This window comes from Haliotis cracherodii, unplaced genomic scaffold (assembly GCF_022045235.1).
Source record: "Haliotis cracherodii isolate W230 unplaced genomic scaffold, xgHalCrac1.p SCAF_3, whole genome shotgun sequence".
NCBI lineage: Eukaryota > Metazoa > Mollusca > Gastropoda > Lepetellida > Haliotidae > Haliotis > Haliotis cracherodii.
In genome coordinates, this window is record NW_027266286.1 from 69,734,398 (window position 1) to 69,756,633 (window position 22,236).

The following is a 22,236-nucleotide window of genomic DNA, read 5'->3' on the forward strand; positions in this document are numbered from 1 at the left end:
CTTCCTCGTGAGTAGATATTTCATTTAACACAATCTTTCTCCACTTAGTCTTCGCGGGGAATTCCCCTGTGCGAACGTAGTGAAATACATGATGAAGTAGGCTATATTTGTTGGCTGTTGGAAGCAACACTCCACATAAAGTGTGTAAAGTATTGTTATGAACGAAATAGAGGGAAGTTGATGCGCAGAAAACAGTTTTACAAATTCAGACACATGAGTTGTTGCAGAGACGCCCCAGCAGCTGAAGTCTACATTTATCTATATAGCCAACCATGCTCCAAAGTCCTAGATTAGCAATAGTGGAATCAGTGGGGGAACGTTTGTCAAAACCTTGTACAATCCTTGCAAAGTAACGCTGGGTGCAATCGTACAAGGGCTTTGTGTCATTGATTTCTTGTCCATTTTGGCATGTGATAGCAATTCAATAACGAATGAATGTTATCCGATCTGGGTAGATTTTTATAGAGCAAGAAATGGGGGAACGCATGTGCATTTCAATTTGCACGGAACTCACGTGCATCGGGTTACCATGGCCGTTGCCGTGATGCGTTTGGGCGATCGGTTTTATTGTCATCTGCTTTGTTTTTTTATCATCATATTTCATTTTCTCGGACAAGGTAATGTTAAATTTTAGAAGATTTAACAAAAATTAAGGGAAGGTTTCAGGTACGGCCTATGATGTCCACTAACGTCTCCAGTGCACCGACAACTGTGTGCAAATAGCTCTCTGGCACATCAGCTCCTATATTCCCAGTGTCAGGCATTACATCACCAAGCAATCAGTGAACCTCGGGCTCGAACGTACCACGTTTAGGGGACTGGCTTTCGGCCATTTGTGTGGAATGGACGGCATACCCTCTTGCAACAAGCATAGTCATCTTTTACAGCAAGCATGGGTTGCTGACCCCTGGTCGGCTAAGTTTTTACCGAGATTTCTTTTGAATATGGAAAGGGTTTTGTCCCTTATATGTCCCTTGTGTTCCAGGTTGCGTACTGCCGTTTTCATTACCTTGTCAATGAGATTGCGTGAATGCTCGTTTTAAGGAGGCTGATCTGTGAGTCTTTATCCTTCATTTGATATGCTGTGTCTAACTTTGATGTGTCGAACTTACGGTTTTCTCGAAGTAAAAACATGGTTCTGCGTATTCCTTCTTTATGTATCATTTTCGGTCATGACGAACCTCGGGTAACTCAAAGTATTTACATGGGTCCCTTCAATTTCGACACAACGGTGTTTCGCTGTACTAAGATCCTGATATCGCTGTGTAGTTTAGGTTAGTGTGGTGCAGTCTTTCTATGTCTCTGCTGCCATTTATAACTTCTGTATTCTTCTCCTCCAATGATCGATTAACGGTTTTGATGTAAAAATCAAATTTCTCACACTGGTGATGTCCGTTTTCTTCTGTGATTGTTTTTCGTTTGTGGGCTAGAATCAGGATTAATGTGTCATCAGGGTTTTGGCTATTTGTCTTATTTAAAACCCCTTACTGAAGAACATCAGGGTGGACAGATTCTGTTATAAATCTGTATAGGCAAAAACATCTGAAGCATATTTCTCTGTTATAGTTTTATTTTCCCCTATTCTTCATTAGTGAGTGAGTGAGTGAGTTGGGTTTAACGCCGCTTTTAACAGTATTCCAGCTTTATCACGGCGTGTCAGCTTACGTGGGAGGAAAGCCCCAAGTGATGCAGGTCTCAGACGTTTACCACTTCGGTGAAACCAACGAGCACGGGTATGGTGCTGACGAACCTAGAAACATAATCGGGGGGAACCGGGATTCGAACCCACAATCATAGGTTTCTGGGGTGCCCAAGGGACGCAACTCTGCATATGGAATCGCGGCGCCTTAGTCGACTTGGCCACCCGTGCCCCCTTCTTTATTAAATATCCATAGGCACATTCTGATACATCTGTATAAGTACTTAACCCACCTTGTCCAAGACAAAATCTTGTAATTATGACAGCCTTATGTTATTTTCTATGACGATATATCGTATTGATTTTAGCAGGACAAACTGTTTTCATATCTCGGTCAGTAGTCCCAGCATTTTAGAATAAAGATGCCATTTTCGGTTAGCCATAAATACCTGGCAACCATAGTCAAGCCAGGATAGCATATTGTACATATTTGATTTTTCTATTGCACTGAGATGCCACATGGCCAAACCGTGGACAAGTGTAACACCCAAAAGATGGTTGAACAAAAAGACGAACACAGAATGACTTGAAAAAACTTTCAGGTCAAATGACAAAAAAACAGAGGTAGTGACCTCTTGTTCTTTACCTCGTAATAAACGCTTAGCATGTATAACCTTTTGACTTCTAAGTTGATCAACAATTGCATTTAAATCAATGTTACAGTCAACGTTACACATCGCCCCTTTGCTTTGAGTTATACTCTTTTGGGCAAAAGATCCGGGGTAGAATAGGTCTTCAGAACCCATTTTTGCTGTAAAAGGTGACTTGTCGTTAGAGGCGACTAACGGGAATGGGTGATCAGGCTCGCTATCTTGGTTGGCGCATGTCATCGATCCCAATGGTGTGGGTCGATGCTCGCGATGTCAATCACTGGATTGTCTGGTCCAGACTCGATTATTTACTGACCGCCGTCATATAGCTGGAATATTGCTGAGTGCGCCGTTAAACAACAAACAAAACATTGGGACAAAACCCCTCACACGGATGTAAAAAACAATGGATACATTCAAGGTCACCTTCATTTGATCAAATGATTAACCATGACTCACAGGATCAATTGTTTCAAGTTTTTTCATGAACTCAATATCACCAATACTCTTCTGAACACCGCATCTTCCCGAGGCAAGTGAGTTAACTGACTATAAAAGTCCAGTTTCCACCCTTACCAAACTTGGATGGTATTACGGAATTACATTTTGGCTGGACTAACGAGTCTATGCATAGTCCAATCAAAATCGCGCACCGAAATCGAAATCCGGTTCGTAAAGTGTCATGCAGATTACGGTCGACTGCAGGATTTGCAAAGCATGTGCACCGCTATTTTCTAAATCTTTTCATGTTTTTAATCAAGGTGCGCATGTGATTTGATGCACTCCGCGTTGTAAAACTCGTTTTATCACAATATAGATCTTCATTATCGATCAGACCGTCTTGACTGGGCGCCACCGTTTTGTTTGAAGCAAATGCAAGTGATACAAGAGGTTGAATCTGACTGGTCAATAGGAGAGGTATAGAAAGGACATAACTCGTAATAGCCACTGGTGGCGCTACGATCGAGCCCAGGAATTCCAGCCTAAGGGTGGAAACTGGACTTTTAAAGTCAGTTAACTCTCTTGCCTCGGGAAGATGGAACACCGCGATTTAAAGACATTTGTCTTAATGTTTGTAAGTGCAATATTGGGTGAACTGTCGAAAAATGCACCACAAATTTGAAATTCACTTTGAAATATGAATTGATGCTTGCGTTCTTTTTGACACCATTGAAATGTAATTTTCTGCAAATCCCTTGTGAGTAGACGTTTCTTCAAATTCAACTGTACTGTATCTTCATCGCCATCCCCGTCATTATCGCTATGTATTTGAAGCGACTTACGATCAACGACGAGCTCGCCAAAACACAGCAAAAGAAAACTTATACCAGCCACGTGCTACAGTGAAAATATCCAAGGATAGCCAATGTAAGCCATTTGATTATACTGACAGTAATGTACACCCACATTGGTGATATGAAAACCAAAAGAATGGAAGTAACTATATCTGACCCCATATAACAAAAACAGCTTGAGCGTCTGACCTCGCCGAAAGTCTGAAGATGTCTCCGTAGGGTGGTATTTCTACGATCGGAGTTACTTCCCTTATCTTTGTGGAAGGTACATTTATATCACATAAGGAAGTGAACTTCTTCGGGAAGGCCTCTTAGAATTTGCCACAGGATAAAGTAACCCTCCGTTTGTGCTACATCAGGACAATGCCGTCTCCCACAGATCAGCGTTCGCAAAACGCTGGTTTACAGACAACCACGTTGACGTGATGTATTTTCCGTCCGTTTCACCCAATCTTAATGCCATCTCGATCTGCAGGACAATGTTTTGCGAATTTGGAGCCTGGAAATCTTGTGCGATGGAATGGCACACTCAGCGGGAGATGGTTTAATGTACCACAATCTATCTGAAAAATGGACACTTACATAGCTTATCGTAGAAGCACATTCACCTATATGATGTATTTCTTTGATATACATTACGGGGAGCGAGCTTTTTCGCGACGCAATGTGACTGTTCAAAAGCAACAAGACATTATGAAACATTTTTTCTGCTTTATTCAGTTCACTTAATTCACTCATTAAAGTTTAATATATTTGATATGAAATACAAAACTAGAAAGTACTGTGGTAAACAAACAACTTAACCACTCAGCGCCTCAAGCCATACACGTTTCCTCTGAACCACAACATTACATTAATTATACAACCTATAGCATTGCGTCTTCAACAGTGGGTGTTTCGCAACTTGCCTAACATTTGTATATCTACGAATTTTAGACCAACTTGGCCTTATCAGAGAAAAGGTGAGATCGGCGAAATGAAACAAAATAACTAATCGCTTCACTCGAGGTTACGGGCGCCCCTTCCACTGTTGAAAGACGATATATAAAATACAATCGCTACTGATTGTTCACTAACGTTGGCGTTTATGTCACAAAGGTTATATTTGAGATAACACTTTCTTAGCAGAGTACACATTCTCGTTGAAAGTGTTTTTCCAAATATAACATTTGTTACATTTGACCACTTTATAAATGGCATAGAATGTTCGTTGACGATTAGTTTTACATTGTTTTCAAATAAGCATATATCTTATCGATTTATTAACCGCAATTTGAAAAAGCGTTTGCACAACAATAATGATTGGCTTACAGAGTGACAATATGAGGACGAGGAAGTTGGCTCACCTCCAGTTAAGAGTTATAAATATGGTGTGTGGGCAAATGTTATCTGAACGACGTTCGCACTCACTTCATCTATCATTTAATCAATACGATTGCTTCAGTAGCATACGCAATACATCAACGATTTGAAATATATTGATCACATACACGTATCACGCCAGCAAACTCAACGCCTAATTATTTCACTATGCTGTACGTAACCTCTGCTGCAGCTGTTTACAATGTGCTTGTTACCGACCTCGTGTTTGACTATGAGTAATATTATATTGTAATGTGTTTCAGCCTTGTAATGTATTTATACATAGTATATATAGTATATAGTATATAGTATATAGTATATAGTATATATTTATATATAGTTCTTGTGTAAATATTCCAAACATATCAAGAGCACCGCGTTTTAATTTTGTTCTTACAAACAGGTTAGTTCTTTCCCTCGCTTATTATCTTCTGGTATTACTTTAGTTTTTTCTGGTTTTTCTTGACTTTAATGTGTATACTCTTCAGTTTGCTATAAACATAAGAATATTTACACCTGCATATAGACACTTTGTCCCTAATGTATAACTGCCCTGTTGGTTTGTAGCAGGTCCCAAGCAGTCTATGCTATGGTGAGAATCGACCATTTTGGATCCGGTGACCAGAGTCCGTATCTTGGTTTTAACGCGTCATCGTACCCCGATGCTGTTCATAACATCAGTAGCTGACTTGTCCGTCTCATACTTGATTATTTACCAGTCGATGTGATGAAGCTGGAATATTACTCCGGCATGTAACAGTTTTTCGCTTACTCACTGATAACCACAATGTGCATGTATGGGAAAAAAATCGGAGTGAGTCTTGGACTAGACCAACATGAAGCGATTCTGACAACAAACAGCGAGAATATTGTCACTTCAGTCATCTATATTCAAACTATATAATTAATTAATTGGTTATGTCTTGGGCATGTAAATCAATGGACAACAGCACGAAAGATGATCCACGTCGTCGATATCACTTCGATCAAAAACACTCCGTCACGTCACACCTTAAATATCCGATCCTCATTTTAGTCATAAGGTGCCTGTCACCCATTCTGCCCCAGAATCCCAATGTCATTGATAATTACCCAGTGAAAGGTGGGGTAAGGTCGAGGGTGCATTCCAGGGCCGCTGTTTACCAAATGACATTGAACGATGGTGTTTGTTGTTATCCTGCCTGGCGCTCGGCATTAAGGGAATAAAAGGTCGGCTCGGAGTCAGTATACTGTGTTAAACAAGTTAAACTGCGCCCTAGAATCTCAGTGGGCTAGCAGTATAACACAGCAACGCCGTCGGTTGACGTCAACAGTGATATATCTTGATAAGCAATGTTAACCCGTGTGTTACATATCTATATTCCTTTAAACAGTTGGACATATCACCAGGAAGACGTTACAGAATGCTTGTCGCTTGCATTGCGACATCGTCTGTGCTGTTACTGTTGTCGTCCATCGTCGGGTTGATAGGTATGTATATTTGTGTGTTTGTTACCAAGACACCATGATACCAGTCACGGTTGAACAACTACTTTTGATTCCTTTCATGATACATATTTAGCCAAAATCTCGGGGCAATGAATTTCGCTCAGTGACAAGTTACTAAAGGTTTTGGTGTTAAAGAAAAATAATATAATAAATATGGTAGAATATAGATTATCATTGCAGCTATTTTAATATAAAACATCCATGCCATAGAATATTCAGCATGCATTATCTACAACTTAGTAATTTAAACTATGCATGTATTCATGAACAATAGGCATTTGAAATACTCTTTTGCTTGAAACCAACTACTTACACTGAATTGTATCTTCAGAATCCGACACGATAGTATTCAACCCGTCATCGCCTGTATTCACAAATGGCACCAACAATGCTGTCTTGGAGTGTTCAATCTCACAAATGGCCTCTGGAATGTCCCTGAAACTTTTCCATGAAGCACTGAAGTTGGGATCAGCACCTGGAAAGCGTATAACGTCGTCAGGATCAAGTACCACTTTAACAATTGATACAATTACATTGGCTGACAAGGGTAAGACACATTTAACATTGCAAATCTACATTGACTTTAAACGTCACAGTCAAAGCTATATCAACACTATACCACAGCAGTCGGTAACGTTAATGAATGTTTGATTTCAAAAGAACAACACATTTGGAAAATAATTTATGACATTAGTTGACATTAGACTGAGAGAGATATTGTTGAACTAACTTGGTACGTCAAGTATGTACATGGTCAAAGTCTGAATGCGAGCGAGGACATCCTTCCACCAGTATTGTGATTATGTGTCTTGTTGCTACAGGTAATTACACGTGTAAGGCATTCAATGGGGCCAAGGAAGTTGCTTGTGGATCCATAGATCTGAAAGTGTACGAGGCTCCGCATTTATTCGCGTTTCCCCCTACATTGGAGATAGCAGGTCAACAGACTTCAACCTTGAAATGCTCTGTCAGCAACCTCGGCCAGATCAGCCCCGCCCAAGACACTAGCATCATCTGGTGTAAAGATGGCATGAACATTACAAGTAAGTACCAGTTTAATTTCATCACACTCCTTCTTCCTCCCTCAACTTATATTGTCTTTCGTTACTAACAAGTATTTGTTACAGTTTATATGAGCACGCATTTAGTAGACACATATATATTGTTGCTTCGACATGCATTAGAAACAATATGTGTACATACGGTATGAATATATGTCTACATATGGTATGATTATGTGTCTACATGTGGTATGAATATGTGTCTACATGTGGTGTGATTATGTGTATACATAGGGTATGATAATGCATCTACCCACGGTATAATTATGTGTCTACATATAGTATGATTATGTGTCTACATGTGGTATGATTATGTGTCTAAATATGCCATGATTATGTGTATCCATGCGGTATGATTACATTTCTATATGCGCCAATATTATTTGTCTGTATATCAATATGATTATGTTTCTACATGTGGTATGATTATGTGTCTACATGTGGTATAATTGTGTGTCTACATATGATGTGGTTATGTGTCTGTATATGAATATGATTATGTGTCTACAGATGGTATGCTTATGTGTCTACATGTGGTATAATTATATGTTTACATGTGGTATGATTTTGTGTCTACATATGGTATGATTATGTGTCTGTATGTGGTATGATGATGTGTCTACATGTGGTATGGTGATGAGTCTACATGTGGTATGATGATGTGTCTACTATGCTTGTCGTAAGAGGCAACCAACGGGATCGGGTGGTCAGGCTCGCTGACTTAGTTGATGCATGGCATCGATCCCACTTGCGTGGATCGATGCTCATGATGTCAGTCACTTGATTGTCTGGTCCAGACTCGATTATTTACAGACCGCCGTCATATAGCTGGACCATTGTGGTGTTGAACAACAAACAAACAAACAAACTATAAGTTCTAAATATTCCTTACATGAGGTGTCATTATATGTCGACATGCGAATGGATTATGTGTCAACGGTATGGACCCGTGAAGATCCGGGGTAGAATAGGTCTTCAGCAACCCATGCTTGCCGTAAAAGGCGACTAACGGGATCGGGTGGTCAGGCTCGCTGACTTGGTTGATGCATGTCATCGATCCCAATTGCATGGATCGATGCTCATGATATTAATCAGTGGATTGTCTGGTCCAGACTCGATTATTTACAGACCGCCGTCATATATCTGTAGCAGCAGCTACGGCCTTCTCCGATGCGTCTGAGAAGACATGTATCTCTTTTGTTATGACACCCTGAAATGAGACAGGCACATACACTGTATGTGCGTGGTATCTTCAGTTCCTCAAGCAATGTTAACGAGTCCTTCCAATCTTCCCATTCTCGTTCACTGGCAGAAGGTAATGGTTGATCCCAGTCTGAATTTCCAGATATCAGATCCCGAAAGAGAATTTTTCCACGAATGGTCACAGGAGCAGCAAATCCCATAGGGTCGTAGAGACTGTTGATTGTTGATAGAATTCCTCGCTTGGTGTAAGGTATTGGGTCTGCAGACACTTTGAAAGTAAAGGAGTCAGATTGCAAGTCCCACGCCATTCCTAGGCTACGCTGCACAGGAAGCAAGTCTGACCCTAGGTCCAGGTCTTTTAGGTCTTTCGCCAAGTCGTCTGATGGGAATGTTTTCATAACCTCTGGATCATTTGATGCGACCTTGTGTAGTCTCAGATTTCCTCCTGACAGCAATGCTTGCTGTGTTCTCTTTATTAGGTCAATTGCTTGCTCGGTAGTTTGTAGACATGTTAGCCCATCATCAACATAGAAGTCTCTTTCGACGAAGAGCTGCACATCCTTTCCGTATGTTTCTACAACAGACTTGGCAGATCTCCTCAGTCCGTAAGTGGCAACAGCTGGTGAAGGGCTGTTTCCAAAGACATGAACTTTCATCCTGTATTCCACAAACTCTTGGTTTATGTCATTATCCTTATACCATCGAAATCGTAGGAAATTCCTGTGTTCCTCTTTTACGAGGAAACAGTAGAACATTTGCTGAATATCTGCCATTAGAGCTGTCGACTCTCTTCGAAAGCGTAGAAGCACACCTACAAGACTGTTTGCTAAGTCTGGTCCTTTCAGCAGCACATCATTAAGTGATGTCACCTCATGATTTGCTGAAGAGTCGAACACTGCTCTTAACTGGTCCGGCTTCTTCGGGTGGTAAACCCCAAACAAAGGTAAATACCAACGATCCTCATCTTCCGACAATGGTGGAGCCGACTCTGCATGATCATTGTCTAGAATTCTCTGCATGAATTCCAGGAATTGTTGTCTTTTGATGGTGTCTCGTTTCAGGCAGCGATCTAGAGTGTTGGCCCTATTCAAAGCGCGGCTCCTATTGTTTGGGAGCCGCTTTCTGCCATTTCGGAAAGGAAGTGGGGCAATCCAGTTACCTTCTGATGTTTTGACCATTTCATTATCCATGATTTTAAGGAACTCTCTGTCCTCCACAGATAATCCTAATTTGTCATCCTCTTGAGTGGTAACAAAAAGCTTGTCCTCATTTTGTCCATTTCTTTCACGTGCTGTGAAGATAACATGTTTTTCTCATTTCCTGATGGCCAGCCTTCCTTCACTTGAAAGTGATTGTCACAAGGCTTAAATATGGATGGGCGTCCATCTGACAGAGTGTAAGTCTTATTTACCGTGACTTGCTTGGGCTGATGAACTTTGCCAAGGCAAGTTTCGCCTACAATCACCCACCGAAGAGAGAGTTTTTGTCCATAGGGAGTCTTGTTCGGGCCAATCTGTTGGTCCAAAACATGGTGGGCCTCTATTAGGTCCCTACCAATCAGAAGGAGAATTTGTGCGTCATTGTCCAGAGGGGGTATGCAGTTAGCAATGTCCTTCAGGTGATTATAGTGCATTGCAACCTCAGGTACAGGTATCTCTTCTCGGTGATCCGGAATCTGATTACATTCTATCAGTGTGGGAAGCTGTAACCTGGAATGTCCATCAAATGACTCTACGATGTAGCCTTTGGCCCTCCGGCCAGAAGTATCTTTGCGTCCAGCACAAGATGACAATGTGTATGGGATTACTTCACCATCTGCCTCCAGGATCGTAAAGAATTCAGACTTCACTAAAGATGCATTGCTCTGATCATCAAACATAGCGTACATTTTTGTAGCCATATCAGGTCTTCCCTCTGGATAAACTTTCACAAGAACAGTTTTTGAACAGGACTTTCCAGCAAATCCATCTCCACATATCTGAGTGCACGTTGAAGCAATAGGCAGTTTGCTTATGTCTGAAGGTGAATCTTTCTTCTCCCCGCCATCATTCCCTCGGGGAGAAGGTGTTCCTGTTTCTGAGTTCTCTTGTTCCCAATCAACAACATGCAATGCTGTAGCATGTCTAGTGCTTCCACAAACTGCACATTTAACAAATTCCCTGCAGGCTTTGGCTAGGTGGGTCGATGTCAGACAGCACCTGCAACAAATACCAAAGCCCTTGATTAGTGCCTTGCGGTCTTCAATAGTCTTGAGCTTGAATGCCTTACATTGATTCAAAGAGTGATCAGTCTTGTGAACAGGGCACATTTTTGACCAGTCCTGGTTTCCTCTAGTCTCCTGGGTGACCTCTGTCTTCCGATTTGCTACGACCAGAGGTGGTTGTGAGAAAGGCGGTTTAGATCTGTCTTTCCTAGGGGAAGCTGTGTAAGTTTCATGTGCAAAACTTGGATAATTTTTCGCCTTGCATATGTCTCTTACGAAATTCACAAAAATTGAAAATGGGGGGAACGACACTTTGTTAGTTCTTTTGTATCTGATGGCATGAGATGTCCATCTCTCCTGGAGGCCGTAAGGCAGTTTGTTGACAATTGGTATCACCCCAGCTGAGGAATCAAAATAAGATAGAAGTGCCTTGTATTCATCCTGACCCTTGATGGATTCAACTTCCGAGAGGAGGTCTCAAAGCTCGTATAAAAAAAATCACTATTCTTGTAAGTCAACCTTAGGAAAGCAGCCAGTTTATTCTTCAGCGCAGCCTCAACCATCTCTGGGCATCCATATCTTTCATCCAGCCTTGCCCATATTCTTTCAAGGCCTCTTGAAGGGTTTTGCACATTAGCAGCTCTCAAACTGTTGGCGTATTTCGAGGATGCAGGGCCTAACCACTTCACCAATAAGTCAAACTCTTCAACGTCTTTAGCCTGCAGTTCGGCAATGATCCTGAGAAAGCTTAACTTCCAAATGACATAAGATTCAGGCCGATTGTTAAAACTTGTGAGCCTTGTGAGCAGTAACTCTTTCTTCAGCAGGAAGCGTGACAGTTCAGTAGCAACAAACATGTTATTGCCCTCATCCCTATGAATGTTCTCAAATTCCATCTCCTTGATGTGCCACTGAGTACACTAAATCTGCCTCTGCACATGGAATATTAATGTCCGACAATACATTAACTGGTCCCTGTTGAGCCTGTGGGGGAGAAGTTGAAGTCAGACGTGTGTTGGCTTCTTGTTGGAAGTTGTGCGGAGGCACATATATGTTACTCGTTTGGTTTTGTGAGTGCCTCACTACGTAATCCCTTGTGCGATCCTTGGCACCTTCAACTGGTATAAACACATAAATTGAATGCGTCAGCATATTCAAAAACCGCACGAAAACTTAGTCACATTACAAGGCTTGTCAAAGCGAATTCACGACATATCATCCTATGACAGCCTAATTAAGGTGTACACAAACAATCTTAACCATACTATCATGAATATACTGCCAATACTCACACTGTGCTGTGTCACAAGTGGTCAAAACCTAATTTTCCTGATTGCGAGAGCGAACGGCGTGGTTTGTCTCGCTTACCTTTAGGCAACGCCAAATTTGACTCGCGCACAGGAGAGCTCCAACAGCCAGGGAGCATACATTGCGGGAAACAGCACACTACCTATGGTTTGATTATTTGTCTACATATGGTTATGTGTCTACATGTGGTGTGATTATGTGTCTACATGTGGTGTGATTATGTGTCTACATGTGGTGTGATTATGTGTCTACATCTGGTATGATGATGTGTCTACATGTGGTATGATTATGTGTCTACATAGATAATGATTATGTGTCTGCATGTGATGTGATTATGTGTTTACATCTGGTATGATGATGTGTCTACATGTGGTAGGATTATGTGTCTACATGTGGTGGGATTATGTGTCTACATCTGGTATGATAATGTGTCTACATGTGGTATGAGTATGTGTCTACATAGAGAATGATTAGGTGTCTGCATGTGATGTGATTATGTGTTTACATATGGTAGGATTATGTGTCTACATGTGGTGGGATTATGTGTCTATATAGAGTTTGATGATGTGACTACCTTTGGTTTTAATTATTTGTCTACATATGGTAGGATCATGTGTCTACACGAGGTGTGATTATGTGTCTATATGGAGTATGATGATGTGTCTACCTATGGTTTGATCATTTGTCTACATATGGTAGGATTATGTGTCTACATGTGGTGTGATTATGTGTCTACATCTGGTATGATGATGTGTCTACATGTGGTATGATTATGTGTCTACATAGAGAATGATTATATGTCTACATATGGTGTGATTATGTGTCTTCATATGGTATGAATATGCGTGTACATGTGGTGTGATTATGTGTCTACAGAGTATGAGTATGTGTCTTCATATCGTATGATTATGTGTCTGCGTGTGGATTGATTATGTGTATCCATGCAGTATGATTACATTTCTTTTTCGGCGAAGGTTATTGGTCTGTATATGAATATGACTATGTTTCTACATGCAGTATGATTATGTGTCTACATATGGTATGAGCATGTGTCTACATAGTGTATGATGATGAGTGTACTTATGGTTTGATTATGTGTCTATATGGAGTATGATGATGTGTCTACTTATGGTTTGAATTATTTGTCTACATATGGTAGGATCATGTGTCTACATAGTGTATGATGATGTGTCTACATGTGGTGTGATTATGTGTCTACATCTGGTATGATGATGTGTCTACATGTGGTATGATTATGTGTCTACATAGAGAATGATTATGTGTCTGCATGTGATGTGATTATGTGTTTACATATGGTAGGATTATGTGTCTAAATGTGGTGGGATTATGTGTCTATATAGAGTTGGATGATGTGTCTACCTTTGGTTTGAATTATTTGTCTATATATGGTAGGATCATGTGTCTACATGAGGTGTGAGTATGTGTCTACATGGAGTATGATGATGTGTCTACAAATGGTTTGATTATTTGTCTACATAGTGTATGATGATGTGTCTACATGTGGTGTGATTATGTGTCTACATAGAGAATGATTATATGTCTACATATGGTGTGATTATGTGTCTTCATGTGGTATGAATATGCGTGTACATGTAGTGTGATTATGTGTCTACAGAGTATGAGTATGTGTCTTCATATCGTATGATGATGTGTCTACATGTGGTGTCATTATGTGTCTACATCTGGTATGATGATGTGTCTACATGTGGTATGATTATGTGTCTACATAGAGAATGATTATGTGTCTGCATGTGATGTGATTATTTGTCTACATATGGTAGGATTATGTGTCTACATATAGTATGATGATGTGTCTACATATCGTATGATGTTGTGTCTACATTTGGTAGGATGTTCTGTCTACCTATGGTTGTTGTGTGATGATGTGTCTATATGGAGTATGATGATGTATCTACCTATGGTTTGATTATTTGTCTACATAAGGTTATGTGTCTACATGTGGTGTGATTATGTGTCTACATGTGGTATTACTATATGTCATCATATGTGTATGATGATGCGTCTGAATATGGTATGATGTGTCTATATATGATACGACTGGTAATGAGAGATGACTGCTTGATCCCTGAGAATCTTCCTCTAACTGCAAGGCCCTTACTTCTGCTTCAGCCCCAGCCACTTCTTTCTGTTCTTTGAGAAGTTTGAGGTCAGCATCCATGTCTGCCTTCTTACGAGAGCACGCTGCTTAAGAATCTCTGCTTCCTTGACAGCATATTCTGCCCTTGCACGTGCTGCCTCTGCCTTAGCACGCTTCCTAGCAAGCGACGAACTGGTGTTGCTTAACCCAGATTTGCTGGTGTGCATAATTGACTTTGAATGATAGGATGATGAATCAATGAGTTCCCGGACGTGATGATCTAAAATTTTGCCCGTGATTTCAATTTCACTTTTCAGTACCTGGTAGTTCTCCAAATGTAGATCTAGGTCAGTGTTGCTATCCAGCGTGTTTGTACGCCCTTAAAAATCTATATATACCGATGACAGTTCACAGTAATGTGTATGCACTTGAGCCAAGCTCCGTTCAGTAAATCGTAATGACTTGAGGTCGCCTTGGTATTGACTACAAGCTTTAAGAATTCCCTTAAGTTCCTGTTGGGCTTTAGCTAGTTTAGCGCAGTGTGCATCCTTGGTCTCCTTATACATTCCACTTCCTTTTTCTGTTAGAGTTCTTAATCTGTATGAAGTTCCAGTAAGTTCCTCTTTTTTAATAGTTTCCATCTGCTTCAAACTCATAAACTCCTCAGACCTTTCTGCTTCTGCTTTGTCTATGTCAGACATGATGAATTTTCTCACAGTAGTTATTACTGTATGTTGTAATCAGCTTCTAACTCCTGTTGTTGCCTGAAAAGGGTTCCTGTCCTATTGCACAGTGTAGATATACACAAATCCTTGTGGTGGTTGCATTTTCCTGTTAACCAGCTTGCAGCAGTCTTATACTAGTCCTTTTACTGTACTTGCATCACCCTTGCGAGCTACAAGTCAGATAACCCCGAACCTCTTCCATTCAAGAAAAGATGGTACAAGTGTCATCATATTTGAAGGTGTTTATTCTGTAGATGGAGGTTCTCATAAAGGGTAAAAGGCTGGAAGAAATACAAACACAAATGATTACTTAACCTGGTCGGTAGCATATAATATCATGTGTTTAACAAAAAGAGTCCACATTTTATAATCATTACGGTAATTTGCTATACAACAAAAATAACAACTTTAAGTTCACAACAGAGTTTAAAGACACACCTAAACAACGTAAGAAATATCCATTTACGTATAACCTTATGCGACAATAAATTATAAGGGAAATCAAACACATAAATTGAATGCGTCAGCATATTCAAAAACCGCACGAAAACTTAGTCACATTACAAGGCTTGTCAAAGCGAATTCACGACATATCATCCTATGACAGCCTAATTAAGGTGTACACAAACAATCTTAACCATACTATCATGAATATACTGCCAATACTCACACTGTGCTGTGTCACAAGTGGTCAAAACCTAATTTTCCTGATTGCGAGAGCGAACGGCGTGGTTTGTCTCACTTACCTTTAGGCAACGCCAAATTTGACTCGCGCACAGGAGAGCTCCAACAGCCAGGGAGCATACATTGCGGGAAACAGCACACTACCTATGGTTTGATTATTTGTCTACATATGGTTATGTGTCTACATGTGGTGTGATTATGTGTCTACATGTGGTGTGATTATGTGTCTACATCTGGTATGATGATGTGTCTACATGTGGTATGATTATGTGTCTACATAGATAATGATTATGTGTCTGCATGTGATGTGATTATGTGTTTACATCTGGTATGATGATGTGTCTACATGTGGTAGGATTATGTGTCTACATGTGGTGGGATTATGTGTCTACATCTGGTATGATAATGTGTCTACATGTGGTATGAGTATGTGTCTACATAGAGAATGATTAGGTGTCTGCATGTGATGTGATTATGTGTTTACATATGGTAGGATTATGTGTCTACATGTGGTGGGATTATGTGTCTATATAGAGTTTGATGATGTGACTACCTTTGGTTTTAATTATTTGTCTACATATGGTAGGATCATGTGTCTACACGAGGTGTGATTATGTGTCTATATGGAGTATGATGATGTGTCTACCTATGGTTTGATCATTTGTCTACATATGGTAGGATTATGTGTCTACATGTGGTGTGATTATGTGTCTACATCTGGTATGATGATGTGTCTACATGTGGTATGATTATGTGTCTACATAGAGAATGATTATATGTCTACATATGGTGTGATTATGTGTCTTCATATGGTATGAATATGCGTGTACATGTGGTGTGATTATGTGTCTACAGAGTATGAGTATGTGTCTTCATATCGTATGATTATGTGTCTGCGTGTGGATTGATTATGTGTATCCATGCAGTATGATTACATTTCTTTTTCGGCGAAGGTTATTGGTCTGTATATGAATATGACTATGTTTCTACATGCAGTATGATTATGTGTCTACATATGGTATGAGCATGTGTCTACATAGTGTATGATGATGAGTGTACTTATGGTTTGATTATGTGTCTATATGGAGTATGATGATGTGTCTACTTATGGTTTGAATTATTTGTCTACATATGGTAGGATCATGTGTCTACATAGTGTATGATGATGTGTCTACATGTGGTGTGATTATGTGTCTACATCTGGTATGATGATGTGTCTACATGTGGTATGATTATGTGTCTACATAGAGAATGATTATGTGTCTGCATGTGATGTGATTATGTGTTTACATATGGTAGGATTATGTGTCTAAATGTGGTGGGATTATGTGTCTATATAGAGTTGGATGATGTGTCTACCTTTGGTTTGAATTATTTGTCTATATATGGTAGGATCATGTGTCTACATGAGGTGTGAGTATGTGTCTACATGGAGTATGATGATGTGTCTACATATGGTTTGATTATTTGTCTACATAGTGTATGATGATGTGTCTACATGTGGTGTGATTATGTGTCTACATAGAGAATGATTATATGTCTACATATGGTGTGATTATGTGTCTTCATGTGGTATGAATATGCGTGTACATGTAGTGTGATTATGTGTCTACAGAGTATGAGTATGTGTCTTCATATCGTATGATGATGTGTCTACATGTGGTGTCATTATGTGTCTACATCTGGTATGATGATGTGTCTACATGTGGTATGATTATGTGTCTACATAGAGAATGATTATGTGTCTGCATGTGATGTGATTATTTGTCTACATATGGTAGGATTATGTGTCTACATATAGTATGATGATGTGTCTACATATCGTATGATGTTGTGTCTACATTTGGTAGGATGTTCTGTCTACCTATGGTTGTTGTGTGATGATGTGTCTATATGGAGTATGATGATGTATCTACCTATGGTTTGATTATTTGTCTACATAAGGTTATGTGTCTACATGTGGTGTGATTATGTGTCTACATGTGGTATTACTATATGTCATCATATGTGTATGATGATGCGTCTGAATATGGTATGATGTGTCTATATATGATACGATTATGTGTCTACAGTGAGTATGATTATGTGTCTACATGTGGTGTGATTATGTGTCTACATAGAGTACGATTATGTGTCTACATGTGGTGTCATTATGTGTCTACATATTGAATGATTATGTGTCTACATGTGGTGTGAGTATGTGTCAACATAGATTATGATGATGCGTCTAAATATGGTATGAGTATGTGTCTGCATATGATACGATTATGTGTCTACATGAACTATGATGTTGTGTCTACATTTGGTATGATGTTGTGTCTACAGATAATATGATGCTGTGTCTATATTTGGTATGATGTTGTGTCTACATATGGTATCATGATGTGTCTTCATTTGGTATGATGTTGTGTCTACCTACGCTATGATGTTGTGCCTTCATATGGCCTGATGTTGTGTCTACATAGAGTATGACGTTGTGTCTACATAGAGTATGATGATGTGTCTACCTATGGTTTGATTATTTGTCTACATATGGTAGGATTGTGTGTCTACATGTGGTGTGATTATGTGGCTACATGTGGTATGATTATTTGTCTACAAAGGGTATGATTATGTGTATACATAGGGTATGTTTATGTGTCTACATGTGATGTGATTATGTGGCTACATAGAGTATGATTGTGTGTCTACTTGTGGTGTGATTATGTGTCTACAAAGGGTATGATTATGTGTATACATACATGTATGGTTTGATTATGTGTCCTCATGTGGTATGATTTTGTGTCTACAAGTGGTATGACTATATGTCAACATAAAGTATGATGATGCGTCTAAATATGGTATGATGTTGTGTCTATATATGATACGATTATGTGTCTACATAGAGTATGATTGTGTGTCTACATGTGGTGTGATTATTTGTCTACCTATGTATCATGATGTGTCTATCTATGGCATGGTGTTGTGTCTACCTATGGTATGATGTTGTGTGCACATATGGTATGATGTTGTGTCTACATTTAATATGATGTTGTGTCTACATAGAGTATTATGATGTGTCTACATATGGTATCATGATGCATCCATATTTGGTATGATGTTGTGTCTCCCAATTGTATGTTGCTGTGTCAACATATGGCACGATGTTGTGTCTACATAGAGCATGATGATGTGTCTACAAAGTGTACATGTTGTGTCTACATTTGGTATGATGTTGTGTTTACCTATAATATGATATTATGTCTACATTTGTTATGATGTTGTGTCTTCATATGGCAATACCTAAAAAAGAGAATGGAGCTGCAGCATTAAGTAAACGAGTTACGTTTAATGTTTCATGTGAAAATGTTCCTTAAAGTCTCTACTTGACATGACACGTGAAACAGATCAGTAGCGGGTATAACCGCCACGTGCCCGGATGACGGATTCTACCGTACGTCTCATGCCTCCAGTCAGCCGTTGGATCTGTTGATGGGTCAACAACATCCACTCCTGATGCAATGCTGCTTCCAATTGGCTTAAATCTTGTACGTGAGGATGTCTGTATGCGCCGCCCTAGAATATCCCAAACATGTTCAAGGGGGTTCAAATCTGGGCTCATTGCTGGCCAGGGTAGAGTCGATATTGTATTGGCCCTCATGTAATCCAGGACTGCATGCGAACGATGAGGCCTGGCATTATCATCCATTTACTGAGGTCGAGTGGCAAATGTCCCGGATGTACTGAGCCCCTGTTAAGTTGCCCCTTATGGTGACCAGATCAAACCTGCAAACATAAACCAAAACCATAAACGAGCCCCCACTGTATGCAACAGTCGGTTTGGGGGTGTAGTCCGTTCTTCCATCAGTGACGTGGAGCAGAAAGCGACTTTCGTCCGACCAATGGATCCGTCTCCAAGTTCTCAGATTCCAGTTCTGTCGCGCAATAGGTCTGAGCATGTTTCTCGACTAAACAGCTACCACTGTGATGATACCCCAAATTCCGACCAATGGCATTGCAAGACATTCCTGCATTATGCATGTCGATTATTTGCCATCTTGTGACGTTTGATAATCGCCTTTGTGCCATCGTCACACATGTCATGGAATAAATGTTTATAACCGAGCTTAAGAAAGCAATTTTAACGTTTAGCTATATTGCTTTTAGAGATACTCGAAATATGATTTTTCACGTTATTATATCTTTCATGACAGTTAAATAAATTGGGACCAAACAATAATGAAATATATTAGGGTGTGCTTAACTTTTTCCTTTGTGTATATGTAAGCATCACTACATCAACTGTAGACAAGTAAGGCGACTTCTGCCCAAACAAAGCATCAGTATTATCAGGTTTTGGCTTAACTTAAAAATAAGAAGACACGTAAAATCCTCTTTTGTACTGGATTCAAAACTCCATAAAAGAGGGAAAACTTGCAAGTTCCATCAAATTTACCGCCAAATCCCTGTTTCAAAGATTAGATTGTCTAATACGAATACAAATTCTTTATATCACCTTCTTTATATGCAGAATGTATGTGAGACAAATGGAATTAATACCACGTGGATTCTCATAACCTCAAAGGATTAACTTGCATTTACTTGCAGTTAAATACTGGCAAAACATTGGATTCTTCCACTCAATGCAACACCTTCCCACGCCACAAACTTAATGGATAACAACATTCCTTGATCCAAAGTATATTTGTCAGAAAAGGTGGTGACTATAGCTGTACATTTCCTGAATACATTTACTGGACAAGAATATTTGAAATGTTGGACTTGATAACATCAATGTGAAAAATGGGCACAATTATGCTCTCCTCTTTGCTGAGCTGTTTGTTTAGGCACACTATGACGAGTTGCTGCTGCAACTGACAAAATAAAAACATCGGAGTTTGGCCAAGAAGCTTAGCTTAAACATCAGCTATACCGATGATCTGATATAATGGTTAAATAAGGCGATTTTCTTTCAAATATGTACCCACCCGAACTATAAATAAGAGAGATTAGTGAAACACGACTGTATGACAAGAGGGATTACTTGAGCTTCCTAATAGTCAACATTGCCTTTATATCGAACATATATTCCATCCATGGATGTCTACGCCTCACAATCAATCAAACATGACCTTTCTTTCGTCTTCAGGAAGCTTAATACGACCCCTGCTTAAACGTTGTTTGATCAGGGTTTATGCGAATTGTGTGAGTGGCGGTTGCTACCGGTAGGGCAGGACATGCTTACCTTTTTTTGCGAACACCTGGTATTGCCACTGATTTTTATTGATCCATTCATTTAATGTTCTCTGCTATTTTGCCTCTTTGGCCAGATGACATCTGTTTCGAGTATAATCGAGACTGGTTATTGGCTGGCGTTGACGTTTTATTTAACATTTAAGGCACCAGTAAACCTGGTAGACGTGTAGAGGACATTCCCAAATTTTACGCATCATGACCAAATGTTTCAATAATTATGGCCAAACAATAATATATATAGCTCAGGTAGTGATGAAAGCATGTGCCGATGTTGCCACGTTTGGTAGACTCACCGAATCGTCTTGACTTGGAGGTGGTGCTGAAAGTGTACCTAGGGCGATGCAACAAAGTCAACTTTCTCCAAACCTGCCGTGTTTATGATAAGTTCAGATATCTCTGACAATACATGAACAATTAAATAAAACATGTAAATTGAGAAAAAACAATTTTCTCGTATGATGTTGGGGTGAGCACGGCCCTTTCCTCATTAAATGGTACATTTGTTAAAAATGTACGGGTATAAAGTAAACAATAAATATCTGAGTCGATCAATTCTATTTTACCCATAAATTTCAAACGTCTTTTGTATCCTAATCATACAGAGGATTAAGTCTGTTAGGACTGGTCCATTACCATAAAAGATAAATCTCATTTGTTTTGACACGCCATCTGTACTCCACAGTCTGAGGTACCTGGAAACTTGTAATTAATTTGATAATAATCTTATGATAATGAAATGGTTTTACCGCTTTTATTGAATGAAAATGTGTATGTGTTGTGTTACCAAGTATAATTTTATTGATATTCCAATGGTGCTTATGTAACTGTACATATTTGGGGACTATTCCTAATCACTGCATAGTGATTACATACTTCGCGTAACGCTATTTGTGCCAATGCATAATGCTAAACTTTTACAACGCGTTTAGTAGTTGTTTAATATAAATGATTATGTTTTTCATTGCAGGTGCAGTGGGATCAGTTAAATTGGTCGGCAAGGAGTCTCATCTAACAATCACAGCTGTGGAAGTGGGGAGTACGTATGGCTGTGGAATCAGCGGCTATCTTTGCTCTGCATATACAATAACTCTTCCTTTAACAAGTAAGTGATAACATGACCCACCTTCATACACTAAAATAACTATTGTCATCAACTCAAATCAAAACCATCAATAAACCTTCAAGCGACCATGCAAACCGAGGTCCACCTAACTGATCGGTTGCAAAATATTTGTATTTAGTACTAACTGTGAAATGGCGTAAT

The 22,236-nt window shown here is 39.6% G+C and overlaps 1 protein-coding gene across 1 annotated transcript in view; it reads left to right on the forward strand.

Annotated features, from left to right (window-relative positions):
* Positions 1 to 6,349: 6,349 nt before the first annotated feature.
* The window catches only part of LOC139475666 (uncharacterized), a 50,299-nt gene continuing 34,412 nt past the window's right edge, over positions 6,350 to 22,236 (forward strand). The window contains exons 1-4 of the mRNA XM_071258854.1: positions 6,350 to 6,416; positions 6,766 to 6,981; positions 7,256 to 7,477; positions 21,940 to 22,074. Of these exons, the coding sequence (XP_071114955.1) occupies positions 6,350 to 6,416; positions 6,766 to 6,981; positions 7,256 to 7,477; positions 21,940 to 22,074 (640 nt within the window). The remainder of the gene's footprint in view (positions 6,417 to 6,765; positions 6,982 to 7,255; positions 7,478 to 21,939; positions 22,075 to 22,236) is intronic.